Source organism: Gambusia affinis, linkage group LG08 (assembly GCF_019740435.1).
Source record: "Gambusia affinis linkage group LG08, SWU_Gaff_1.0, whole genome shotgun sequence".
NCBI classification, from domain to species: Eukaryota; Metazoa; Chordata; class Actinopteri; order Cyprinodontiformes; family Poeciliidae; genus Gambusia; species Gambusia affinis.
The window spans coordinates 11,961,546-11,985,693 of record NC_057875.1 but is presented as its reverse complement, the minus strand read 5'-3'; the positions used below and the strand labels follow the sequence as shown (position 1 = coordinate 11,985,693).

The 24,148-nt window shown below is 37.1% G+C and overlaps 5 protein-coding genes across 7 annotated transcripts; 1 reads left to right on the top strand and 4 right to left on the bottom strand.

Annotated features, from left to right (window-relative positions):
- Positions 1-981: 981 nt before the first annotated feature.
- Positions 982-4,269, bottom strand: rabl2 (RAB, member of RAS oncogene family-like 2). The gene is made up of 8 exons (XM_044123714.1): positions 3,715-4,269; positions 3,597-3,626; positions 3,435-3,514; positions 3,269-3,348; positions 2,572-2,683; positions 2,257-2,354; positions 1,887-1,970; positions 982-1,709 (listed from the first exon to the last, which is right to left on the bottom strand). Exons 1-8 carry the CDS (start codon positions 3,819-3,821, stop codon positions 1,629-1,631), a joined length of 672 nt encoding a protein of 223 aa, XP_043979649.1. The 5' UTR covers positions 3,822-4,269; the 3' UTR covers positions 982-1,628.
- A 154-nt stretch (positions 4,270-4,423) lies between these two features.
- odf3b (outer dense fiber of sperm tails 3B) lies at positions 4,424-7,208 on the bottom strand. Of its 2 annotated transcripts, XM_044124505.1 has the most exons (7): positions 7,131-7,208; positions 6,069-6,182; positions 5,783-5,986; positions 5,562-5,663; positions 5,360-5,481; positions 5,117-5,263; positions 4,424-5,040 (listed from the first exon to the last, which is right to left on the bottom strand). In XM_044124505.1, exons 2-7 carry the CDS (start codon positions 6,178-6,180, stop codon positions 4,948-4,950), a joined length of 780 nt encoding a protein of 259 aa, XP_043980440.1. In that variant the 5' UTR covers positions 6,181-6,182; positions 7,131-7,208; the 3' UTR covers positions 4,424-4,947. The 2 variants fall into 2 exon arrangements, with proteins under 2 accessions (XP_043980440.1, XP_043980439.1); XM_044124504.1 differs by lacking the exon at positions 7,131-7,208 and having other exon boundaries at positions 6,069-6,204.
- Positions 7,209-7,745: 537 nt separating this feature from the next.
- On the bottom strand, positions 7,746-10,882 carry zgc:77752 (uncharacterized protein LOC393862 homolog). Its single transcript, XM_044124503.1, has 12 exons — positions 10,695-10,882; positions 10,524-10,604; positions 10,327-10,445; positions 9,960-10,097; positions 9,444-9,715; positions 9,045-9,347; positions 8,703-8,957; positions 8,508-8,624; positions 8,321-8,422; positions 8,157-8,234; positions 7,950-8,060; positions 7,746-7,874 (listed from the first exon to the last, which is right to left on the bottom strand). The coding sequence occupies exons 1-12, from the start codon at positions 10,880-10,882 to the stop codon at positions 7,752-7,754; spliced, it is 1,887 nt and encodes a 628-aa protein (XP_043980438.1). The 3' UTR covers positions 7,746-7,751.
- Positions 10,883-13,028: 2,146 nt separating this feature from the next.
- On the bottom strand, positions 13,029-18,172 carry LOC122835317 (ADP-ribosylation factor 4-like). The gene is made up of 6 exons (XM_044124273.1): positions 17,749-18,172; positions 16,572-16,652; positions 16,352-16,461; positions 15,641-15,712; positions 14,327-14,452; positions 13,029-14,238 (listed from the first exon to the last, which is right to left on the bottom strand). The coding sequence occupies exons 1-6, from the start codon at positions 17,813-17,815 to the stop codon at positions 14,152-14,154; spliced, it is 543 nt and encodes a 180-aa protein (XP_043980208.1). The 5' UTR covers positions 17,816-18,172; the 3' UTR covers positions 13,029-14,151.
- Positions 18,173-18,633: 461 nt separating this feature from the next.
- si:dkey-30c15.2 (uncharacterized protein LOC558938 homolog) lies at positions 18,634-23,388 on the top strand. 2 transcript variants are annotated; one of them, XM_044124479.1, is made up of 12 exons: positions 18,634-18,752; positions 18,836-18,879; positions 19,427-19,490; positions 19,986-20,114; positions 20,846-20,950; positions 21,047-21,096; positions 21,177-21,302; positions 21,400-21,445; positions 21,564-21,635; positions 21,765-21,918; positions 22,007-22,086; positions 22,886-23,388. In XM_044124479.1, exons 1-12 carry the CDS (start codon positions 18,699-18,701, stop codon positions 23,030-23,032), a joined length of 1,071 nt encoding a protein of 356 aa, XP_043980414.1. In that variant the 5' UTR covers positions 18,634-18,698; the 3' UTR covers positions 23,033-23,388. The 2 variants fall into 2 exon arrangements, with proteins under 2 accessions (XP_043980414.1, XP_043980415.1); XM_044124480.1 differs by having other exon boundaries at positions 22,908-22,988.
- The last annotated feature ends 760 nt before the right edge of the window (positions 23,389-24,148 follow it).

Genomic DNA, 24,148 nt, shown 5'->3' with positions numbered 1-24,148 from the left:
TCAAATGCATACTTACTCACTGACTAACATTTAGACAAAGGTCAAAGTTGCAAGTAAAGTCAACATTAAGTTTTCCTAATGCTCTGACATCAGGAAACTTTAACATTTCTAAACCTTAAAAACTGGTTATAATAGGAAACCAACCAATTAAAATGAACTTCATCAGTTCTGCCAAATGCAATGGCCAAGGTCTGAACCAAAATTATGCCAGCAACCTCTTGAAGTAAAGGCGTAAAAGCTTAGGTTAGAAACCTTTAATCTATGTTTTGTTAAAAAGTATTTCCCCAGATTTTTTCCCTTTTTTGTCAGACTTCAATGTTTCATATTATCAGACAAGATGAGCAGAGAAAATACTAATCAAATTATGATTATATTTAAGGTAAAATAAAAACTTTCCAAACCAAACTAGTCCATGTTAAAAAAAATTCCATTACTCCCTTAGTAAATTCTAAAATAATCAGATTTTCTGGAAAATAGAGACGACTGGGCAGTGGTGGACCTTTCCAGGATTTGCCAATTCAGCAAAATTACTCACTAGACATGAAATAACTCAGAATATTTGCATCACTGTGGATCTCATGCTCATTCATTAAAGCTAATGTTCATGATGCAACACCAAGGGAGCAGGCAAAAATGTTTTAAAAACTCTGGTTAGCTTTAGGAATACAAAAAGTCCATCTCACAGTTGTCAAGATTTTATTTTATTTTAAAATGTCAAATAAAAGTTTTCAAACATTTATATTTTCTGAGGTTACCTTTACCTGGCACTAAAATCTGTTTGCTGTGAAACTGTAAAAATACCAAAAACTGAAGAAATCTGAAATCTGTGAAGGAGCAAATACCTTTTTCATTGAACTACATACATTCAGCAGCCTTTATGAACGTCACTTTTCTATAATTTTGCTTCTGTTCCAACTAAAGGTCTGAAAAGGTCTGAGAATTTGGACAACTGCAAAAACAAAACTTGACAAAAGGCGAAAGTAGTATCTAGAAACTTTATACCTATTAAAGTTGCTTATCTTCACAGTAACAGACTGGGGTATGGGCAGCAGCTGTTTCTTATAAAACGCTGATGTTCAGTTGATTACGTGGCATCACAGCAAGATGCAAAGGGTCATGATCACAGTTGGTTATAGGGTACATTAGGCTTTCATTTACAAGGCGCTAGAAGAAAAAAAAAATTACATCATAAAATTAATGCAAGTAAAGCAGCCAACAGATGCGGCAGCCTGCTGGCGCTCCACACAACACTACACACAAACACTGAGAACAGCAGGAAATACACTTTATAATTGCACATTATCTTTGCTGTGTCAGTTTTTCATGCTTCACATTGTTATTACACAGATTATAGTTTTTGTCACACTCCAGAAAACATTCTATTAAAGCAACTATGGTTATAAGAGTTTCAAATTGTGAGCATAGGGGCTAAAACACAGAAGCTGAAAAACCAGACGGACCCACATTGTTACATTGGGTTCATTTCCTGGTTCCTCGCACTGGACAGATGGACAACAGTGATTGAAATTGATCACATGACAGTTTCCAGCAGGAGACTTTCAATCCAGTAAGTTAAATGTTCAAAACTTAAGACAGAAATAAATAATGTGCCAGTTGATTCAGACCCTTCAAGCCAACTCTGGACTCTCTGCTTTCAGCTCGTTCTCCTCGGCCTCAGAGCTCTCCTCTTTGTTTTCCAGGTCAAAGTTCTGTGAAGGAAGCGTGACAAAAATTTTTTATCTGATATTTTTTTGCACTGTCAATTCCTACAACTAGATTAGCAAATGTCTTCATGTGAAAATACATTGAAAAAGGCAATTGATGGAAATTTCCAGGTTTTTATTAGGAATCTGAAAAAAGTATCTGAGTAGGACAGATAGCCATACCTCTAATTCTTCCAACACTTCATCCATGAAGTCACTGGGGTTTTGTTTGTAGTCCACTGCTCTGTTGATCATCTCTCTGAACATCTGATGGGACAGTTAACGACAGAAGAGTCATTTAGAAGTTTAAATTTAGACCAAAGTTAAATTTAAGACCTTTGTTAAACAAATGTGGGACATATTAGAGCCTACAATTAGATTTATTGAATTAGTTTGAAGACCATCCACAAACCATGAAGTAACAGTAAAAATTGGTCACATTTTTACTTATTTGTACTGTTATTATAGGCTAAATGGAATATTGTTATTCTGTCCATTAATGTTAAACTGCTACAAAATGAAGAAAAGCAAAAGAAAAGAACAAAAGCCAAACCTTTACTACATTGGTTCCATCCGCTGCTGAGACAAAGTAAAACGGAAGCCCTTGTTTCTTCGCAAAGCTAAAACTTCTCTGTGTGACCTTCAAGTCGGCTGCAGATGAAAGAAAGAAACGTCACTTTAATCTAATAACTAAAGTGAAATCTAATAATTAAAGGAAAATTATTTCCTTAATTAAAGGAAATAATTTTCCTAATCAAGAAGAAGAACCTCTTTTACAAGTAAGGAAAAGCAATGCCACATATTCTGCTTTAATGTATTGTAGCAGCTGAATAATAATTGTAAGCTTTAATGCCACAACCAGACTTACCATCGATTTTGTTAGCTACCACACAACAGGGAATCTCAGGTCTGTACTCTCTTAGCTCTTTATACCAGTTGGCTAAGTTTTTGTATGTGATCTTCCTTTGAACATCAAAAACCTGAGAGGAAAAAAAATGAAACAACTTTCAGTTAAACAAGTGAAAACGAGTATTGAGACAGTGGTATCCATCCAGTGGAAGTAGCAATCCTGCAGTTTCACAAGAAACATTGTTGGAAATGAAAAAATATATATATCTTAATGAAAAGTATTCACCTAACAATGTGTTTTTTACACTCATCTGAAGACCTCTGATTATAAATCGGACTATTTCAGCCTTCCTTGATCATTTTTTTTACAACCCCTTCTGTCTGTATTATTATTAAGAAAATGTTTCTAGAGTCTATGCAGTGTTCTCACATTTATCTCAGACATTTTGCTGCAGTTGTACAGAATTAATTTGAAGGAGGAATATGATTACAATCAAATGAGGACAAAACAAGAAAAGTCGAAATGGACAAATTCAAATTAACTTTGATCATTTGGCTTTGATCACAGAGCTCTGTGCACATGCAAATCTCTAGGATTCACATTAAATTCCGACTTAAAAACAAAACAGCAAATATTATGAGGTTTAATAGGAGACCAACCTAAGAAAAGTGTTTTTATTGTTTTTATGGTTTTAAAAAAAGCAACTGTGTCTTACCATGATACATGCATGAGCTTTATGATAGTATGAAGGATGCATGCTCTGAAATCTCTCTTGACCAGCCGTGTCCCAGAAATCTGTGGATCACAATCAGGAATCACTTTTAAATGCAGCGTGTGATGATTTTCATCTGGGTAAAACTAAAACTAACAAAAACACTTACCGACTGTAACAGTCTTGTTTCCTACATTCGCTGTGTGTTTGTACAAAGTCAACGCATATGTGGACAGTTGCAGTGGACGACTGCGCGAAGAGTGTTAAAGAACCTAAATAATCTCGACCATAAATATTTAAATTTAAAACACACAAAGCAACTTAAGGATACAACTCGTCCAGAAGAAACCGCTCCATCAGCCTGTGAGGAAAAAAACAGAATCGATGTTTCATCTGATCAGACAGCCAGATAAAAAAATGGTTAATGTGTTATTCCAGCTGAGACTCACTTTGATTTACCCACAGCGCTGTCTCCCAGACAAATGATCTTCACGTGTTCGCGTGCATCGTATTTCTTTTGGTCTAGTTCAGGGATGCAGCCAATGTGATCAGCCATTTCCGCCCTGGTTCCTCAGTAATGTGTCGTGTTAAAGAGGACTTGAGAACCACCAGGTGAATCTCCTCGGTCAGAGTTAATATAGAACCGCTAGTTAGCCTCCCATCAGCAGCCAGCTAGCTTCTTTAGCCGATTACTCAACTGCTTCAACCGTGTTTATTTTTGCCATATTAAAACAACACCTAAACTGACGAGGGCACGGTTACCGTTATTGGCTTCATGCTGAGGCTTGTAATGAGTTTTCAGACCCTACGTTTCATTGTTCATCCTAGTTAAAGATGTAACAACTCCGCTAATTACAATCTAGAGAATAAACAATGGCTGAGCTTATTGAAACGGGTGTTGTTTACCGCAGAATAGGTTCTGGTCCAATTTCTGAGGATAAACTGTTCGGCGAGCGCACGACGTCCCAGACTATTTTCGTTTCTATGCAACAGGGACGCACACAAGACCACTGATCTCTATTAAGGTGTCCTTACAAATGCCTGACTGAAAATCCAAACACACTAAATTCATTCATTCATTCATTCATTCATTCATTCATTCATTCATTCATTCATTAATATAGTTTTAGACACACCCCAGTGTTTTTTAGGGCCTTAAGCACAGTTTTATTTGGGAACCAATAAACAAAACAATCAACAGAACAACAAAAAAGGAAGAAAAAAAAATTGTATTAATTTAATTAAAATTCCTAAAGACTTTTAATTATATTTAGAAGTAAGCTTATTGCTAACAAACCTGACAGAGTAAGATATATAGGCAGTATTAGAATACTGTTTTTGAAGTGCCCATGCACTCCGAGCTCTAGTAAATTTTTTCTGGCAAGATTGTAAAAAACAACCAAAAAAGAAGGATTCAAAGACAATCACAAAGCATTATTTACTGATTTCCTTTTGATTATTAAATATCTTCAAAACTAAAATTTAAAATCCATCCAAAGTAAATGTAATTTGTTAGTATTTTGAAGAAAAAAATGCTTCTGATAATTTTATATAAAAGCTAGAAATTAAAGATGATCAAATTTTTGACATTTGTATGAACAGCATGACAGAACAAATATGATGAAGCATCATCTCAATAATTGTGATTTTTTTTTCTTTTATCTAAAGCCAGCTTTCTTCCTTCATTCATCTACATTTATAATGAGGGGTGCAATGTATTGTGAATGGCGGAGTCCAAAGGTGAAACTGGGGGCTTTTGCTCTTGTAAAGGTGACCTAGAATGAAAAAGATATATATTTTAACAAATATAGCACCTGGAGCCTGTTCTTATAAAAATAGGATGTTTCTTACATGCTCAGGATAGTGTGCTCCTGGGCCTGGTTTTCTTGTGTTTTCCTCAGGAGCAAAGTTGCGTCCCTTTATACTGTACTGTGGAGGTTTCTGCCTATATATAGAGGGGTCCACAACTTTATAGGCAGCAGGGCCCGGAGATGGAGTCTAGAGGAAAAGTCACAGGACAGAAAAATCTGTATTTCAAGGTTTTTTGTGGGGGTTTGTTAGGTTTTCTTTAGGGACCATGTAGTCTTTGTAAACCTTGTTAGAGTCTTCGTGGAAGCTTCCATTTTTACCGCGGCCTTGAAGTGTGTAGTTGGGTGCTGAAGGTGCAACTGCAGTTTTACAGCCCAGCATGGGGGGCAGAGTGTAGGTGGCTGGACCTGCAGTATTAGTAAGAGATATTTTTTTTATCTGCCTTCTGGGGAGAAACTACTTCTATACACCATAATATAAATACTACCTGGCGATAGGGTGTTAATGCGATCTCTTCTCCTCCCATACAGGGAATAAGCAGGAGCTGAACGGATGGTCATCTTTCCAGAACGTTCTGGGGAATATTGGCCTTTAAGACGCCAAGGAAAATGAGAAAAAGACCCAGATGAAAGGTAAGTTGGTTGCATATTGCTATCATCAGTACATGTGTGCATTTCCGAAATCCATTTCTTAAACAGCTCCACTGACCTGGTCCAGGCACATGGGACATTTGAAGCTGCTTCGGTCGGCCGAGAAGAGAAAATGCAGGCATTTTACTTCTGCCCTTCCTGGTCATGTTGGAGGGGATCAGATATCTTGGACCAGGAGAGCAGTTTGTATTCACTTCCTCATGACGAGCACCAAAGGAGAACATTGGCGCCTTACATTTGGTAGGATCATGTTGAGAAGCACCTTTTCAGACCAGAGGCAGTCATGTTACCTTCAAATGTATCAATAATGTATCTACTGATAGAACATTAAATTTTGCTCCCACCTATAAGCCCAGGAAGGGAATATTTGGGCCCCGGGCTCCCATAGAGAGCAGCTATAGGCCCCCTTGGTCTGTGAGGCCTCCAAGATCCGACCCAAAGCTCATCACTTGGCATTGCTTTGAGAAAACGGATTAGCATTTGAGTTATAAAAAAGATATTCAAACAGTCAGAAATTTGCTTTATTTTCTCTCAAAGTATTTGCCACTCTATAATTTTCTCCTGTTTATAATATTAACCACATACATAATCGGTTAACAGAAAGTTCAGTTTTCAAATTATATCACAAGTCAAGATGATTGAAGTCTAGACTTTGACTAAACCCTTCTAGAAAGCTGAAAAAGTACAAAAGCACTGGACCATCAGACTGCCCTGTAATGTTTGGCTGTTGGTGTGATGTTTTATTTTCTGAAATGTGTTAGTTTTACAACAGATGAAACAACATGCACACCATCCATAAAGTTCTCTGCATGGCTTTCTGGCCATGTGGCCTGGCAGAGATTTAAACAGGAGCTTTATAAGCACGTGAGGAGGATTAGCAGCAATGCACCAGCAATGGATGGCACCATTGCAGTTTATATTTCATGTAAACTGTGAAATATCGTCTCTGCTGCCAGGATATTCAGCTGTTAGCATGTCATGACAGTTATTACACTTTCATATAGCAACAGTCTTCAGTCAGAGTCTTCTTCAAATTCATTGCAAGACTGATTGCTACTGGAAATCCTTTCTGCTCACAGCTTCACCACAAAGACTCTTTAAATATATTTGGATGATATTAGTAGAACATTTACTTTCCCCTCTGGAATAAACAGTGTAATTGAATTACATAAATGTACATTGAATTTTGCTACAGATTAACATAACTCTCTTATTCTCCATTTTCAACATAATGTGGTTTAAATGCAGGAATTCTGGAAATTCACTAATAAACTGACTAGAAAAACAAAAAAACTGTGAACAGCTTCCGTAAAAATAAAAATCCAACACCACAGCAACATTGCACAAATTGAATATAACCTTTTATTGTCAGGTACTAAATTTAATAAATATATGGATTACTTTACCTCATAAATTTCCCTGTCCAGTTGCGAGTGTGTGTTTCATACTTTATCCTCAACCTCTGCAGGTCCAGTGAACCCAAACACAGATTGTGTATTGCTCGGCATTGCTGCTATGGCAACATTGTCATGGAAAGGACTCTTGCAGACGCACTCAATATGCGTTTAGAGTTTTTTTTTTTTCTTCTAGAAGTGTAGAGGAACTCAGGGATGTGAAAAGAAAAACATTCAAAAGGCAGATTCTGTAAATGATTTATTAGTTATGAAAGGCTGGAACTAAGGCATGGGCTGCTTCTGTGAATGCACTGTTTGGATTTGGCTTTGACTTATGTTTACCATTTAAAGAAAATATTAACTGACTTGATTTTAACAGCCAGAAATGTTGTTTTGTTGTTTAATGCAAGAAGCTGGTATATATGATCACATTAATTTAGTCACTTATGCTTTTGTTTAATTCATGACTGTAACAGTGACAACATAGAAATGAAGGCGCTATGAAGTTCTGATATCACATTTTTATTCATATGTTTTATGGAAATGTTTTTAATCCAATTATATAACTAAATAATTTCAGGGAAACCTTTGAAGTCCATTCATTTATCTTGTGTTTGTTTTTATTTAAACTCCTTAAGGTGTAGCATTGATGCTGCAGGCCCTCTTGATTTGTCTGTGCATACTGAAATTGTCTCTCAAACTGGCCTGGAGTACTTTCATCAAGGGACCAAGGATTCCAATTTTCTCTTGAGGACTCTGTTGGGTAAAAAAAATAGTTAGTCTTAAGGCATTTATATTAATGTAAACATTTTAACTCTGAGGTTGTTTTACCCTTGTAAGTGTACATATGAGCCGTCGGAGGATGGCATCCTCTCTGTGTGGACACAGGCTGATCACTGTACTCACGCAACTCAGCAGGCAATAGATTGTATGTTTCTGCGGCTGTAAATATTGGAAAAAATTAGGGATTAACTGTTGAAGACAGCCAATGTTATTTTTTATGATGTTGAAATGAAAATATTATGCTTTGGCACTTGCCTTCTTTAGAATGCTGAGAGGCTTTCTGTTGTTTCCTACTTTAAACCTTTCTACATCCTCATTGCTCAGAACAGGATCCTATTTCAGAGACAAAGAGATAAATTTAAACTAAAAAGGAATGTACAGTGTGGAAAACTAGTTTTTTTTGTTTGATACAAACTGACTCTTAACTTCTCCAACCAGGTCCACAAGAGACAACAAAGGACCTGAGGATCTGACTCGGTGACAAGCAGGGCCCATCCACAGTCACTGCTGTTCAGTTCCTCCTTCAGAAAACATGGGAGTTAATGCAGTGAAAGACAAGTGATATAATTATATGAGAGACCCTTCTAAGAGAATTCTTATTTTTACCTGCAGTAGAGCTGATCTCTGTAGAGTGGTCTCACCTGGAGGACCTAGATCTGCCATTGCTTTGGCTACTTGTCGGGCAATCAAGGTCGTGCCAGGAGTCTGTAGATTTCTGTACAACTTTATATGAGAGAGAAGAGAATTTTTGCTGCATTTTGAACAAACATGTCACTTTTTCTTTAAGGAAAAATACTGTACCTCCTGGCTGATGCTGCATTTCAGGATTTCCTTTTTAGTTGAGCTATTTGGCATTTTTGTGCAGCTGCTGCTTGTTTTTATGTTTGTGACTGAAGTGTTGAGCATGTGGAACTCCTTTCTGAGATATAGTTGCCCAAATGAAAATGTGCCAAAGGCTGGACTAACTGGTCTGAGATCAGCATGTAGGAGATCCTGTAAACACCAGTGCTTCTGATCTCCAAGAGCTGCGGTGCAGTATGAGCTCAGTTCCTGGTCCTTCAAGAGAGAAGGCATAACAGTGAGTATCACCTCCACAGCAGGCTCATAACTATTAAAATATTTACAATTGTGAATGCGTTTTACCTCATATACCATGATCTTAGTAACGTCAGATTCACTGTAGCTACGTTTGTCCAGAAACACCTCGCGCTTTCTCTCGAAGTACCCCAGAGGCTCGTCCCAGGAGGACACTGACCCTGAGCCAGCCCATGAGCCTTTACGGCCTTCGCTCAACACAGGCAAATACTGCCTGGACACAAGAGTCTCTCTCACAGCCCTGCTCAGAATCCTCAAAGCTGATCTCTTCTCCAGTTCAGCATGGACCTCTGGAGGAGAGGCCAGACCCAGAGCCAGGCAGGAGAGCCGCACACACAGCAGGTACACCACCTGATCAAATGGGGTTAGAAAGGATATCCAGGTTAACTGTGACACAGTGCAGCGATGTTTGATTGTAGAAAGATTAGTGTAGTATCATGGCTCAACCTTGGGAGTGTGTCTGAGTCTGCGTGCCTCCTGGCCGTGAAGCAGCAGAGCTTGTCGGTTTAAGTAGTGCTGGAGGGTGAAAGGGGCCCCATGCCGCAGGTTGAGGTCTGGATACTGAGTGAGTTGAGTGCCGAGCAGGCGAGCAAAGTCAAACACCTGGTTTATCTGTGACCGGGTCTGGATAGAACGAGGCCTTTTAATGCGCACGTAGTGAACCGCTTCACTGGGACTTATACGCAGGGTGTAGACGAGGTAACAAGCTATCAGGACGCCTTTTAAACAACAAGAAGAGAACAGCAACAAACACCCAAGAACTCTGAGCATCAAATGGTGTTATGCAATTCCTTACAAAAGTATTAATACCACTTAAACTTTTGACCATTTTGTCACAGTAAAACAACAAACTTAATTTTATGATGTTAGGATTTTATGATCCTAGTTAAAAAAAAAAACAAGGTATGAGAATGATTTTGCAAGGCATTGAACATGAAAACTGGATGCAATCTTTAATCTTACCTGTCCTGCCCAGGCCTGCATGACAGTGAACGGCTACACGTCCTTCCTTTACAGCGAAGGCCAAAACTTTCACCCCATCGATGATTCCAACCAGAGACGACACACCAAAGTCTGGCATCCCAAAGTTATAAAAGTAAACTGAAAACAAATAAATTAAAATAGGATTGCAGGGCTGTCTCATGTTTAATAAAGAGTCATTTAATCTGAATTTATCCCTGGCTGCTGTGGGAAAAAAGTAGTTCAGAATAACATATAAAGTCTAATAATATCTTTTCTCCAGTGTAACACAATAACAACTAGTTCTGCGGCTTTTGCTTTTTCCTACTAAAGTAATGTTTGCCTCAAAATAAGTCTATTAGCTTCTCACTTTTATTGTCCATGAAGGTCTGTGGAGAGTAAGTGAAACCACTCTCTAGGTCTAGAGGAGGCCCACAGTGAGCATGCTCCCCGGGGAGCTGCATGTTGATGATCGACCTGATCTTCAACCTGGAAACAAAGAAGCCAGTCGAGTTGTTTTGTATGTGTCTTAATGGATTTTGAGACAAAAATGTGTCAAGCGATTACCTTTGAAATTGTTCTATGATGTTGTACTTCTTGATGAGATGATTGGATGGACGAGCCATTGCTATTATATCATCGGTCACCCTGGAACAATTGGGGATTCACAACCAACAAACTATCTTTTATCTTACATTCTACACCATAATCTTTGAGACTGCAGTCACATCTTCTCACCAGGAGGAGAAAAGGCCTCGAATGACTTGCTGGTTTGATTTCCAGCATTCTGGTCCCTCATAGCGACAGTCCTTTCCTCCACAGGCCAGCAGACAGAGAAGCTTGGGTGGGATGGCTCTCACCATCTTCTCCCTGGCCTGAGAGTAGGACGGCCTTGGAACTGGTACATGTAGGCTCAAACTTGGCATCTTCCTGCGAACACGGACCTAGCCCTGAATTTTGAGCACTGATTTACGGCACGTCATTTTACGACAGTGTACAAAAGAAAAGTAATTTCAGTCCAATCATAAATACGTTCCAATTGTTCTTATCAAACAGTGCATCGAGTTCAGTTTGGTTTAAAAGTTTTCTGTTTAAGAAAACCCAGTAGATTACATCAATTCATCAATTTGCAGCAATTACTCGCACTGAACATGAATGTAGCAACAGTGGAGAGGAAAGAGCCCCCTTTAACTAGGGTGACCAAACGTCCGTGTTTCCCAGGACATGTCCGTATTCTGTCCTGGGCGTCCCAGGATATTTTTAGAAAGTGAGGAAATGTCCTGCTCTTTGCAGGACCCGGTCCAACGTGTCCTGGATTCTGTATGGCAGAAAACTAACAATAAATTCACCCTAAAAGTTTCATCTCCGTGATAAAACAGTGGTGTTGGAATGTTGGGTCAACTGATCAGAGCCAATGGAAAGCTGGGTGGAGATGAATGCAGGACAATCCTTGTTTACAACCTGCTAGAAGCTGCAAAAGCTGTTCCTCAAGCGGGGTGGATACAAATACAAGTCACTATTTAGATTTGTTTCACTTTGCAGTCATGTGCCATGTTGTGTTGGCCTATCACATAAAATCCTAATCAAATACTTTGATGTTTGCTGTTCTAATCTGACAAAACATGAAAAGGTTCAAGGGGTATGAACCCTAAAATAAACCCAACAAACATATAAGATGATTAGACAGCTCATATAATAATTACTTTGATGGCTTACCTTAGTTGTTACGATGAACACTACAGCTGTTAATCCCATTTAATTTATTCCCCAGCAATAAAACCTTTGAAATAGGGAGAGAAAGGCTCTGGACACACATGTGCCCCTCTGTCTTGACCCTCTCCGCTCACACACTAACAGAACCGAGTGATGAGCCAGCTCCACTAAGCCTGATTAGCTGTCATAATTACATTAGAAGAGACATTCATGCAGCGTAGCAAGCCAATTATACAACGCTTATTCCTTCACCTCTCCAAATGACCTAATTACTTGCAAATAGCCATGGTACCATACATGAATTTGCTTTGCTTGTGATGTTGATAAATTGAATTATCAGCCATAGCCTCACAAGCCAAGTTTGCATGCAAGAAGTCTGGACAAATTTAAATGCAATAAGAAATTGAAAAGAAGATGAAAGAAGTTGCTCATCTGTTGTTTACCGGTGAGTTTCTGAGGGAGGTTATGTCACAGATTGTAACCCTGCAGTCATTTGAACTGTTCTTAAACCTTAAATTTATTAAGATTGTCTCCGGACACAGCGTCTCTCAGCATCCAGCAACAGGAACGGCTTGGTAATGACGATGTGAAGCTGTAAGCTCCACCTCCCCCATCTTTGCTCAGTTCCCCATAACAGCCATGTTTGAATCACAGTTTAAGACACTGCGGAGCCAAGTGTCAATGTTTTATTTTAAGAAGCAACCTATTTGTACTGGAAATAAGTATTTTGATGTGACGATCTCCAAAATGTATAACTAGCATAATACTAAATACATTTTAGTTGACACATTTCAAATCTTCAAAGTATGAGAAATGTATCAAGCTGATTAGTTGAACAACTGATCAACCCAGGTGTTAAAATATTAGAAAATACAAATGTAAGCACAAGTACATTATAAAATATTGTAAATTAGACACAGCTAGTTTGACAATCTTCTTATGAAATGATTTAAATTGACCTGATTCTCTCATAATCTGGACTTTGAGCACCAGCATATGTATAGTTATGCCCAATATTATTCAGAACCCTGATGGATTAAAGTTGTACTTATTCCTCATATGAAATGTGGATAGCAGTGTAGAAGAACAAGGTTAAAAAAAAAAACTACAGTATGATAAATATTATTTAGACCCAAAGTAATCCGTGTAAAATTCTTTATGGCAAGCGTTTTGTATCTCTTCCCGCTCTCGTTGCCGTAACACTAATCTGTAGTTCCCTCTTCAGATTTTTTCTCTTTTCAAACAGAAAAAAATCTGTTTTTAAGCAGTGGCATGCTTAAAAAAATAAAACTCCAAGCTTCTTTTCAGGTGCAGATCTTCGTAAGAGTGCACGATCATTAAAAAAATGCTGAAAACAGGTTAGTGTAACAGTGGCTTTATTCAGAACTTTTTTCTTTTAAAAGACACTGACAACAAATATCTCGAAGCTGGAATGTACACTAAGATATACTGATAGGTCAGCATGCTGTGTGTTTTATTAAAGAGAAAGAGGAAAGTAATTAATACTTTACAGTGTTTGTTACACAGTACAACAAAGTCAACATTACATGTTGCTGAAAATAAAAAGAAAAAGGGGAAAATAATATGAGACTTCACAGTGTTGCAATGTCTCAGGTCCTGTGTCAACACTGAGAAAACACTTCCTTCCTCCTTTGGGCCGAAGCTACTTTCTGTTAGATGACAGAAAACTAAAAAAAAAAAAAAAAAAACTTTGATGGTCTTAAAGCACAAAACAAAGCATGTGAAAACAAATTCACAAGAAGCTGAGATAAGTGAGATCAAGAGTTTATATGGAAGCTGCAAGACAATCGATACTCACAGTGGTGTGGTTCTGCTGCAACACAGCATATAATGCAGCACAAAGCGGAGAGTTGCATAACTTTATCTCACAAAAGCACAAAGACATAAATGCTTCACAAGGAGCTTCACCTAATAATGCAACATGAAATGAATAACTGAGGTCTCTACCACAGGGGACAAGAAGGAATTATGTTTTTTTGGCACCAAACTAGAAGCAAATTATTCATCAAGCCACAAACCTACAAAACATTTAGCTGGCACAGAATTAAAACAAAAGACAAAGCGTCCAAAAATTAAATAACAGCAGGGGGTATGGCAATTAACAGCTTGAGGGAGACCACCAGTCGACCTCGACCATCAATCCTAAATTTAGAAATGCTTTTCTTTCTGTGAAATTTCGAAAAATATAATTTTGCTCACCATGAAACAGGGAGAGTAAATGAATGTGTGAAAAGGAAAGACCATGCACAAAGAAAAACTACTGAAAATATTAAAAAAAAAATAAAATAAAAAATTGAAGAATAAAACAGAGGTTATCATAACTGAGTTAACTGTCCAATAGGCTGGAGTTTTCTTTTTGTAAACATTGGTGCTAAAATAAACTGGCTCTGGATTGAACGTCTGAGTCTTTTCTCATGTCCCGTGTTGGTCAGTCACACTCTGCTGTCCAGCCAATCCTTCATTAGTTCTTCGACAGCTCTTTGGACAGCCAGTCAAGTCCTTCATACAGGCCAGTGCCCTGGGTGGCGCAGGTGGATTCGATGTGCCACTGTGGAGAGAAAGGACGTGTGGCTCTCAAGGGGTGACCATCACAACTCAATGAAGTCCACAGATTTAAAGCGAGAGTGATTACTCACTTTTCTGCTGCGAAGTGAATGTAAGCCGAGTCTCTCTGCCAGTTCACTGACTGTTATGGCATTTGGAAGGTCCTGCTTATTGGCAAATACCAGCAGGACGGCGTCTCTCAGCTCATCCTCCTGAAGCTGCAAGAATTACAGAGTCCCCATCAGATACAACAGCACAGATTCATTCGGCCAAAAGTCAAAAATAATAAACTATGACCCTATCCGCTCTGATTTGTGACCACCAGGTGAAATACTGAAAAATCTTTTATTTTTGTCCTGTTTATAAATTCATCAGAACTACGACAAATTTCAGTCTAATGTATGAACTACCACCATATCTTCTGGTGGAATTTGACTTTAGAGATTTGATGCACAAGTAAGGATGAGCTTGTAAGTCCATAGTTTTCAGTAAAACTCAATAAAGAACAGGAAGGTTTGTTTTCTCTGATGTGGGAAGACAGATGAGTTCTTAAAAGTCATCTGGAAATTGGTGATGGTTAAATTAAAAAAAAAATCTGACTGGTGCATCACCAACTATCCAATTTACAGAAAAAAAAAAATGGGTCCATAAAGTACATTATGAAATTAGAAACACGACAAGCCGCACAAATTATTATATTCAGTCTTTCCCCAGAAGCATGTCTGAAACCCGTCATAGGTTGTTCTCATTTCTCTCAATAAAAAGGTCCAAATCCTTCAAAGGTTTCCTGAACAAAGAGTCCAGAAAAGAGCCAGACTACTTTGGAGGCCATGCAGCAAAAAAAATCATTTATCCAAACAGTTTGACACAACTTACATTAATGCTTTGACATTCTTTTAAATCACTCTAAGCTTTAAGGTAAAAATAAAGTGTAAAAAAAAAAAAAATGTATTGTGAAAAAGGTTTTCACTGGGAAGTAAATTCAGAGCAATGCTGCCATTCAGAACTAGGCTGTCATGAAGAGGCCTCCAAATATTGTTTATGATTTAACCTCATAATAAGATTTACGCGCCTCTTAAAGGCGACTTGGAGAAAGAAGGTGAAACCTTTGATCATCAGTGTTACTCAAATATGAGCTGAGTGAGAGCCATAAATACATAAATGCTGCTGGAACGAATAGAGAATTATTATTAATGCTTTCAATGACCTCATCTCTTAGACATTTATCCTGCTGTGAACTCCTGCAGCTACAAAACTAGCTAAACCTCTTCTGGGAATGATAACATTGAACAAGCCTTTGTAGTAAACTCCAAGGAATTTTTGGACACCCTCAGCTAAAAAAAAAAAAAAAAAACAACAACAAAAAAACCCCATTGAATTTAATGTCACATTTTTGATAAACGTACCATTTTGGAGAGCTCCTCTGCAGACTCAACAATTCGTTCTCTGTCATTACTGTCCACTACAAAGATAAGACCCTAAGAAAAAAAAAAAAAAAAAAAAAAAAAAAAAAGAATTACAATGGAATAGATGTTTAGCATTGCACAATTAATATCATGTTTAGATCTAATACCAAAACAATATTAGCCTTGTGTTCAGTTAGTTAACTTTTTAGGGAAACATCAAGATTTTCCAACTAAATTTGAAAATACCTTCCCATAAATAACATTTTATTTAGATCAAGCACAGAGAACAATCATTAGTACTTTATTGGAACTTTTTTGCGACTTCACCGTGTTAAACCGCGATTGTTTATCACGTTGCAACATTCTCATGCAGCAGAAAGAAAAGATTCGCCTTAGAATCACTCATTATTGAGTGATTATGTAATTTCACCTTATTTGACCTGTTCAAGAACTAGAATGTTCTGCTTTTTGTACAAATTACTTTAATCTAATATCTACGTTTTGTTTTCTACTACAAACAAAAACTACGGACTGAACATTTTCCAAGTCAACAACAGAAAAGCAAACAAGGAAGTAAAATAACAGAGAAAGAAAGGAGGAAAGAATAAAGCATCTAGGGAGTTTAATAGTTGAATCACTGCACTGTGATAAATCCCCTCCCGAACATAACAGGGTTTTCTCTGTAACTCCAAACGAAAGATGCTCTCATACCTGTGTGTTCTGGAAGTAATGCCTCCAAAGAGGTCGGATCTTGTCTTGGCCACCCACGTCCCAAACGGTGAAGCTGATATTTTTATATTCTACCGTCTCCACATTGAATCCTTTCACAGAAAAGGGACAGACCAAAAACATTATCATGAAAACTAATAGAACAGCCGTTTTAAAAAAAAAAACAAAAAACAAAGGGATAAGTTTCAAATAAAATTCATACCAATAGTTGGGATAGTGGTCACAATTTCACCGAGCTTCAGTTTGTACAGGATTGTTGTTTTTCCAGCAGCATCCAGTCCAACTGAGGAAGGTAGGAAGAATATGACAAATTATTTAAAGAACTCTTCACCTAATCATCACAGTAAAACAAAAACAGCATTTGACTGTATGAAGTTAGTGCTGATATTTTCTGCCAGGAGAGCAACTTCTGAAATTAAAGTTGTTTGTGCCAGAGTCAAGTTTCTACGCATATCTCAATATTTTATTTTTGGTGAACTCAAACCTCTAAAGTTTTCAGGGTTTCTTTTTTTTTTTTCAATAACACTTATAATATAAAATCCAGTTGTTGGATTTTACTATATGTACATTCCACAAACTATAAATAAATGCTGTTATGACAGCAAAATGAAGAGGCACTTTGCTGCTTCTTTGGTCTCTTAGGAACCTATAGGAGTTCCCCAATCCTAAAAAATTACAGGGATAATTGTCAATTTAGGTTGTACTATAAACATCTCCTTCCAGCCCATTTCAAGTTCTTTTTAAACACCAATTTCAAATTATGACGCCAAGATGTTTTTTTCACTCTCCCACCTTTGTTTCCTGTGTAAATCATTTTTGTAGACTTTGTAAATCACCGTCCAATTCAAATTTAATTTAAGTTTACAAATGAGTATTTTCTTATGAGTCCAACTAATCTGGATTTCCATTCAATTAAAAAACATTTATTCCACAAATAAAACCCTTAGAAGCATCTCAAACTTCCAGAACAGTGAAGATTTATTTTTAGTTGTTTGATGCGATCAGTGTATTCCTTTTTATGCTTTTCCATCTCTGTGAGATTAAACCGTGGGTTGATTTGAGCATTATTGTTTGCGTGGTAATTTGGAGGATTTTGGAAACCGTAACTTTTTAAAGTTCGGTGCTTAACTTTTTATTTACATATTGCTAACATTCCATAAAGGAGGCCACATTAAAAGCCTGTTGCGCCAAACATCTTAACAAAAACCGTCTATTTTTTGGAGGGGGACATTAGATTTATTTCCGGAAACAGTGCACACCCCGTTTTGTATCTATCTTATCACACTTACCCTTGAACAGTAGTTTTAAACTTACTTAATCTCAATTTTCTGTAGTAAGCGATGCTAACTGCCGTTAGCCAAAACAAAACTTTTACTCACCCATCAGAATCCTCATCTGTTTCTTCCCGAACAGCCGACCGAAGATCGACGAGATGGTGAGCCCCATGGCTGACCGAGGATGTTTGACTATTTAAAACTAGAAATGATATTTAAACACGACAACAGCAAAGCGAAATGTATTTAACACGGGTCCGGCCACGGTTGAGGGAGGGAAGTTACTGTGATTTCACTCCAGACTGCCACGTCCGGTGTAAACGTGGAAGGCACGGCGTCATCAGTCTGAAACAGCTTTATTTGTCCTCAAACACAGAGTCATGCCGAAAGATTTTACATAATTTTTTAAGTGTTTTTAGACAAACCTAGTGTTTTATGTCCATTTAATCGATTGATGGGGGGAAATACATTTCAATCCAGAAGAAAGCGTAAAATAACGTGTACTGTTACGTTTTTCCCCCCAAACTTTAATTCACTTACAAGCCCAGTCACGTCCATAGAAATACCACTAGATGTCACTGTTTCACAGGATTTACAGCTTCTATTCAGTACAAACTAAGCTGTATTTGTTTTATTGAAATCTAAACATAGAGTTATAGATTTCTGCATATATCAATGACATACTGAGACATTTATATCAGTTAAAATATACCGTTATGTAAGTTGTGCAACTGCATGATATAGCAGCAGAAAAACAAGTAGAGGCAAACAAAAATCTTAAATGCAATTGCTAGAGCAATTCATAAGAAACATTCCAATGGACATTATTTATCATCCTTATTGGAAGTAAGATTGCTCATGTGGGGATTCCCGTTTGAAAGAATGCCAACAGCTCTTACTTAAACAAAACCTCTGAGCAGGTGGAGTCAAAGCAGCAGCATGTGATAAGACGGAGAAGTTTATAAAGAACGTATCCTGTGACAGGTTAAAACAGGTTCACAGAGGACTGCAATGAAGACACATTTCATAGCAGCAGATGTACTGAATGTGAAAATATGAATATATCAAATTCTACTGTGGATTTCAGTGGATTACTGGGCAGAAAACAGGTAATAAGAAAGTATTTTTTGGCATTTGTTTCTCAAGGGCACTCTGCTTATGATTTAAAGCTTTTTTTCATTTTGTTTTTCAGATTAATGCTCTCTCTACATTGTACATAGTGTTGCTTTCTCTCAGGTATTGTAATTATTAATTATATTTTCTGGAATAAAACTGAATATTCTCAGGAATATTCAGTTTTATTCTGAATATTTTAAAATAAAACTGATGTAAACATGGTTTTGTGTCTGCAGCTCATTAATGGCATTCTATTACTTCTCCAACACATATTTGCCAAACCTGCATAGCAGCATGCTCAGTGAAGGCAAATGTTCTTTCTTTTTTTTGGCTTTCCGAAGTGCTCTTACATAATATAGCTGTGTGACTTTCATAACTTTGACTTGTACCTCAGTTATTCCAAGGAGAGTCTGCCAAATTCAATGCTTTGTCTTCTAAGAATACTGTGTTTCACTGAACCAGGGGTTATGTTTTTACATATTACACAGGTGTGTTAATGTTGTTCTAGCATGATTCAGTAAAGATCAGGTGACAGAGTCATCAGTTTCATTTAACTTAAAGATTTAAGGATCTTTTTCACTTTTTATTTCTTTTTGGAAGCTTAGAGTTTGCTTAAAATTAAAATAAAAGATTTTCTCTAATCTCACTATTTCTTCAATATCCTTAGTGTAACTGGGAGTTTTTCAGTGTTGCTGGTTTCAACGGTGAGATGGAGACACCTAAGAGGACAAGTGAGTCCATGTTCTTATATTTTTAATTTTTGTGATGTTATGCTGTTGATTTTTTTTTTTTTTTACTAAGTCATAGCTGAAATGACTTAAAAGAGCATTATTGTCACTTGTAGCTTTTAACATTTTGTCATGAGACAATCACAAAATTTAAGTTACTGCATTTAGAGTTTTGTGATAAATCCTGAAAGGAATGGAGTAACGAAGCAATTTACAAGAAGAGAGCTTCTAGCACTTTTTAACATAAGTTAAAAAATAAAAAAAAGAAACTCAATCATTATTATTTCACTTCACAGGCATGGACTAATTTATGTTGGCCTATCACAAAAACCTCAATAAAATATATTGACGTTTGTGGATGAACATGACAAAACCTTAAACAATTTCACGGGATATGAACGCTTAGGTGGAGAATGACTCGTTTCATTTGTTGAGGTTTTTCTGACCATGACAATTTTACATCAAGTCTCATCATGTTTTAATAGTATTTCTTTACAGGTTCACCTCTTGGTGCAGCTCTCTCTGGCGGACCTGCTGGCTGCTAGCATCCTGCTGTATACCAGTGTCATAAACAAAGTTCACCCTTTCAGTCCTGTCGTCTGCTCATACCTCCTCCCATTGTCACTGGTGAGAAACCGTACTTTCAGTAAAGCAAATCATTTACAGGGCTGGTTCATGCTTGGGCAGATTTTATTTTATTTTTTACAGAAGGAAACTCCCTTCAAATCCTAGGTTAAAAGACAAGAAGAAATACAGTAAAAAGGATTCAAGTAACCAATTTAGATTCCAAAAAATTCTAGTAAAAATGGCATAACCTAATAATGACTAACAATGTATTTATAATTTGAAAATAGTAAAATGTTATTTGTTTATAGCATACTAATAAACATAAGATATGTTCTGTTTATCCTGCTCTCTGACAAACAAAAGTGCTTATAATGATAGTTCGCTTCACTTCACAGTGCCACTTTAACAATGACAGGCGGAGCGTTTGTGGCTTTTGTCATTTATTGCTGAACTTCCAGGTTTTTTGGTCTTAACTCAAAGTTTTACAACAAATGATTGAAGACATACTCCTGCGACTCAGCATCTCTTATGTATTTAGTCCACCGACATGGTTTACGTTCGGGTAAAGCTTCACACAAAGTTTCAGTTTTAGAAAGTTTCTAGAAATTGTAAAAATGTCCTGAAAGAACATAATAAAGACAATCCTCATAAAAATGTCTGAAACTCCTCTGATCTCCCCTGCTGACTTGAAGCGTTAAATACTTGGATGCGTTACTGTACTTTAGATTTAATAACTTAAATGAGCACACTGTGAATGATTTCTTGTGTAATTGTGTAACTGTGTCTTCCAGACTTTTTATTTCATTTCATTCTTGTTGGCCGTCGTTTATGCCTTGAAGTCGAGGAACGCTGTCCAGGGCTGGAGGAACAGAGCAGCAGATGAAGAAGATGAACATGTGAGGCAAAATAAGGCCTTATTTTGATTGACGTGAATTCAGAATGTTTAAAGATTTAGTCATTTCATGCCTCTTTTTGTCTGTCTTGATTTGTAGAGTCAGTGTAGGAGAAAAATCAAAGCGATTCCTTTGTATGCCTTTGTGTGGTGAGTCCTTCAACTTTCCATTGTCATACCAAAGTTTTCATAAGCAAGCAGCAGCTAACCTCTCCTCTCCTGAATCACAGGTTGGCTCCACTTGTCATTTACTTTGTTTATGTGTGCACTCTGTTGATAAAACCTGCCACATTAATTCCGACAACTTCCAGCTCACAGGATGGGCTCAGTGATAATTGTAGCACGTACTGTAACAGGTGAGCATGCAGGTGGTCCATAATTTAAACTCACACTAATTTATCTTGAATTTGTCTTGTGTAATTTTATATTCTTTTTATATATATTTTTTTCCAGCTGTATTTTGTTCTTGCATGTCTGGAAGGATCCTTGTGTTGGAGTGGTGAGTGTCCTGGTCCTGCTGTTATAAATGTTGTTCTTTACCATTGCTGCATTTTGTTCATAGGTCATGTACAATTTTTTGCTAACAATGTCCTTAATTTTTTTAAATATATTTTTAGGATGAGACACACAGTACTTTCATCAGAGTTTTCCTTGCCATTGCAGTGACAACAGCAATGTTGTCTTGCTCTGTGAGTAATCAGCAGTCAGATTATGTGAACATCAACATTAAAAAGCCTTTCAAATAGAAATAGTTCCATCATAATGGTGGTTTGACAACACCATCTAAAGACACATGTATTATTTCCTGTTTTCTTCAGGTTATTTATTGGAAAATTGGGAAGTGGCATGAAAAGTACATGCAAGTTGAGCTCTTCCCTGTGGAGGGAGATGGGCATTCAAGAAGGCAATTCAAAAGAGTGTTTTCTACAGCACGAAATATTGTTATAGTCATATTATTCTGTTGGGCTCCAGGTACTTTCACATACACAGACACACACAAATCAACAATCATCTGTATTTTAGCTTGAAAATTAATATTTTATGCTTGATTCTTCTGTAGCACTCCTCCTTCTTCTGATGTCTTCCTTGATCCAAAGGAATGTTAAACAAGGCAGTTTATATGGACTATATTTGATACAGGTTCGTATCAGAAGAGTTTCTGAGATAAAATGCCCTATGCCATAATTGTTAACAGCTTTGTCAGCTACGTTCAGAGTTGTTGCTTACAATATGTATAATACTTCTATTACTGAAAAAAGTGAAAACTAAAAAGGCATGAGAGTTGAAGTTACTTTTGTAATGACAAACCTAGGCACAAATACAGAAGATCTAATTTTGTTTCATAAAGTGAATAGTTATATAGTGATTTATTCAGTGAGGAGGGGAAAGTTGAGAGAAATTGTGTCTTAGAGCAGATAGCTTGGAGATTTAACAAACCGGCAACCAACATAGATATTTAATTACACTTTTTGTCCATGTTCCTGTTGTCAGTCACCACAGTGGAAAATTAATGCTTGTGGCAAAAATTGTAATTCATAGCACTAATACTCTGAGAGAGTTGTGGCAGATTGCAACTTTTGTACCCAAACCTTTCACTCAGTTCTTTTTCCTTTTTGCCAATCATCGGCTACATATCCGTTTGAGATATTCCCATTTAAAATGCTAAATGTACAATGGTTTGCTAAACACTGTAGATGTAGATTGCGCATTCTCATCCATTGCTGTTTCTCAATTCCTATTTTCAACTGACAACCAGCTAAAAAGGCATTTTTGCTGTCATAAACCTTTCAGAAATTACTGAAATAAGTAGTATTTAAAAAATGGGTAGTATTGCTACCTCGGATACAATCTATTTTGTTAAATAGGTTTTAGAATTTTAACTGTTCAAAAGAATCTGAGTTTGTTTTTGCAACATTGTACATTTTTATTATTGTCTTAGGCTGCCACTGTGTCTCTCCAAGGATTCCTAAACAGTATGGTCTATGCCTGGAGACGACCTAACTTCACAGATGCTGTTCTTGGGGAATTCACACCTCTGGTGAGATATACACACAGGCCCTTCTTTGAGGAATCTCTTCGTCACTGACAAAAAAAAATGCACTTAGTGATGTTGTTATGCTCTGTCATGGAGCACTGATCTCAGAAAGACAAACTGGACACTTTATGGCACTTTATGGCTGTGTAACCTGAAACACAAACTCAATTTGTGAACTGAAAATGTAAAAATGATTGTATTTTTAATGAAGGAAAAGCGCATGCGTATGTTACTGAAACCATTGTATGAATTTTGTCATTGTCTGATTGAAGTTGTATTTATATCATTATAATTTAGGTTTAAATGTGTTAAGAATTTATGGTATTCTCTTTATCAGTTTATACAGATTTATAGATGTTTGAAGATAAAAAACCCCACTAATTTTATGTCATTGTCTTTGAAGTGTTTTGTAAGTGGTCATATCTTGGTATGTCTATCATTTTATATTTATTCATATTGATCATTAAAAGGTTTCCATGACCAACCATTCGGTGACTTGTGATTTTTCAATCTTCTTGTTAAAAAGAATCCACGTGAATCCTGTGATGTGTGTGTTCTTTATAGCCAAAGTTATGTCATCTCACAAACACATGCTATGGCAGTAAATTCAATGTTTGGATTCTTTAAGTGTTGGCGCTCTGAGGAATGCTGAGTTGTGACAGAATTGAAAGAGAACACTGTATCTGCACTGTCACAATCGTGTGTAACCACAGCTGTTAACGTATCTCATAAAAGGAGCAGTGCATGTTTAAGCAGCTGGGGTCACACATGGGACGTACACGCCCACACACACCCCTACACACACACATGTTGGGTGTACTGTACACTCATGACCATGTTTGCTTGTTTTTAAGTTGATAGTGATCCTTTGACAGTATTTTTTAAAGGAATTCTTCATGCTCAATTCCAGCCTTTTCCAAACCTTTTATTTTGGCACAGTGTGCCCATCTTCTGATGGCTGCCTTGGTTACATTACTTCAATGACCTCCACACTCACCAGATATCAATCTAGGAGGGCAAAACAGGAGATTTACGTCATGGATGTGCAGCTGACAAACTTACAACTCCTTGATGCTCTCATGTCAACATGGATCAACATCTTTGAAATATGTTTTTTGACATTTTGTTGAATGTATCACAATGAATGAAGAAACTCTAGAGCAAAAT

What these genes read in the sequence shown, in the direction of transcription:
- LOC122835317 (XM_044124273.1), bottom strand. Translation starts at nt 17,815, where the DNA reads ATGGGGCTCACCATCTCGTCGATCTTCGGTCGGCTGTTCGGGAAGAAA. An exon ending in GACCACTATCCCAACTATTG is followed by an intron (nt 16,462 to 16,571) that starts GTATGAATTTTA and finishes TTTCTGTGAAAG; the next exon opens with GATTCAATGTGGAGACGGTA. An exon ending in ATTCACTTCGCAGCAGAAAA is followed by an intron (nt 14,239 to 14,326) that starts GTGAGTAATCAC and finishes TTCTCTCCACAG; the next exon opens with TGGCACATCGAATCCACCTG.
- rabl2 (XM_044123714.1), bottom strand. Translation starts at nt 3,821, where the DNA reads ATGGCTGATCACATTGGCTGCATCCCTGAACTAGACCAAAAGAAATAC. An exon ending in CGGTTTCTTCTGGACGAGTT is followed by an intron (nt 3,515 to 3,596) that starts GTATCCTTAAGT and finishes CTCTTCGCGCAG; the next exon opens with TCGTCCACTGCAACTGTCCA. An exon ending in AAGCTCATGCATGTATCATG is followed by an intron (nt 2,684 to 3,268) that starts GTAAGACACAGT and finishes TTTTCCTCTCAG; the next exon opens with GTTTTTGATGTTCAAAGGAA.
- si:dkey-30c15.2 (XM_044124479.1), top strand. Translation starts at nt 18,699, where the DNA reads ATGAATATATCAAATTCTACTGTGGATTTCAGTGGATTACTGGGCAGA. An exon ending in ATAGTGTTGCTTTCTCTCAG is followed by an intron (nt 18,880 to 19,426) that starts GTATTGTAATTA and finishes CAATATCCTTAG; the next exon opens with TGTAACTGGGAGTTTTTCAG. An exon ending in GGAGACACCTAAGAGGACAA is followed by an intron (nt 19,491 to 19,985) that starts GTGAGTCCATGT and finishes ATTTCTTTACAG; the next exon opens with GTTCACCTCTTGGTGCAGCT.
- zgc:77752 (XM_044124503.1), bottom strand. Translation starts at nt 10,882, where the DNA reads ATGCCAAGTTTGAGCCTACATGTACCAGTTCCAAGGCCGTCCTACTCT. An exon ending in CTAAGATCATGGTATATGAG is followed by an intron (nt 8,958 to 9,044) that starts GTAAAACGCATT and finishes TCTCTCTTGAAG; the next exon opens with GACCAGGAACTGAGCTCATA. An exon ending in CTCTCAGCATTCTAAAGAAG is followed by an intron (nt 8,061 to 8,156) that starts GCAAGTGCCAAA and finishes CAATATTTACAG; the next exon opens with CCGCAGAAACATACAATCTA.
- odf3b (XM_044124504.1), bottom strand. Translation starts at nt 6,204, where the DNA reads ATGCTAATCCGTTTTCTCAAAGCAATGCCAAGTGATGAGCTTTGGGTC. An exon ending in GTCCCATGTGCCTGGACCAG is followed by an intron (nt 5,664 to 5,782) that starts GTCAGTGGAGCT and finishes GGCGTCTTAAAG; the next exon opens with GCCAATATTCCCCAGAACGT. An exon ending in CATTAACACCCTATCGCCAG is followed by an intron (nt 5,482 to 5,561) that starts GTAGTATTTATA and finishes CTAATACTGCAG; the next exon opens with GTCCAGCCACCTACACTCTG.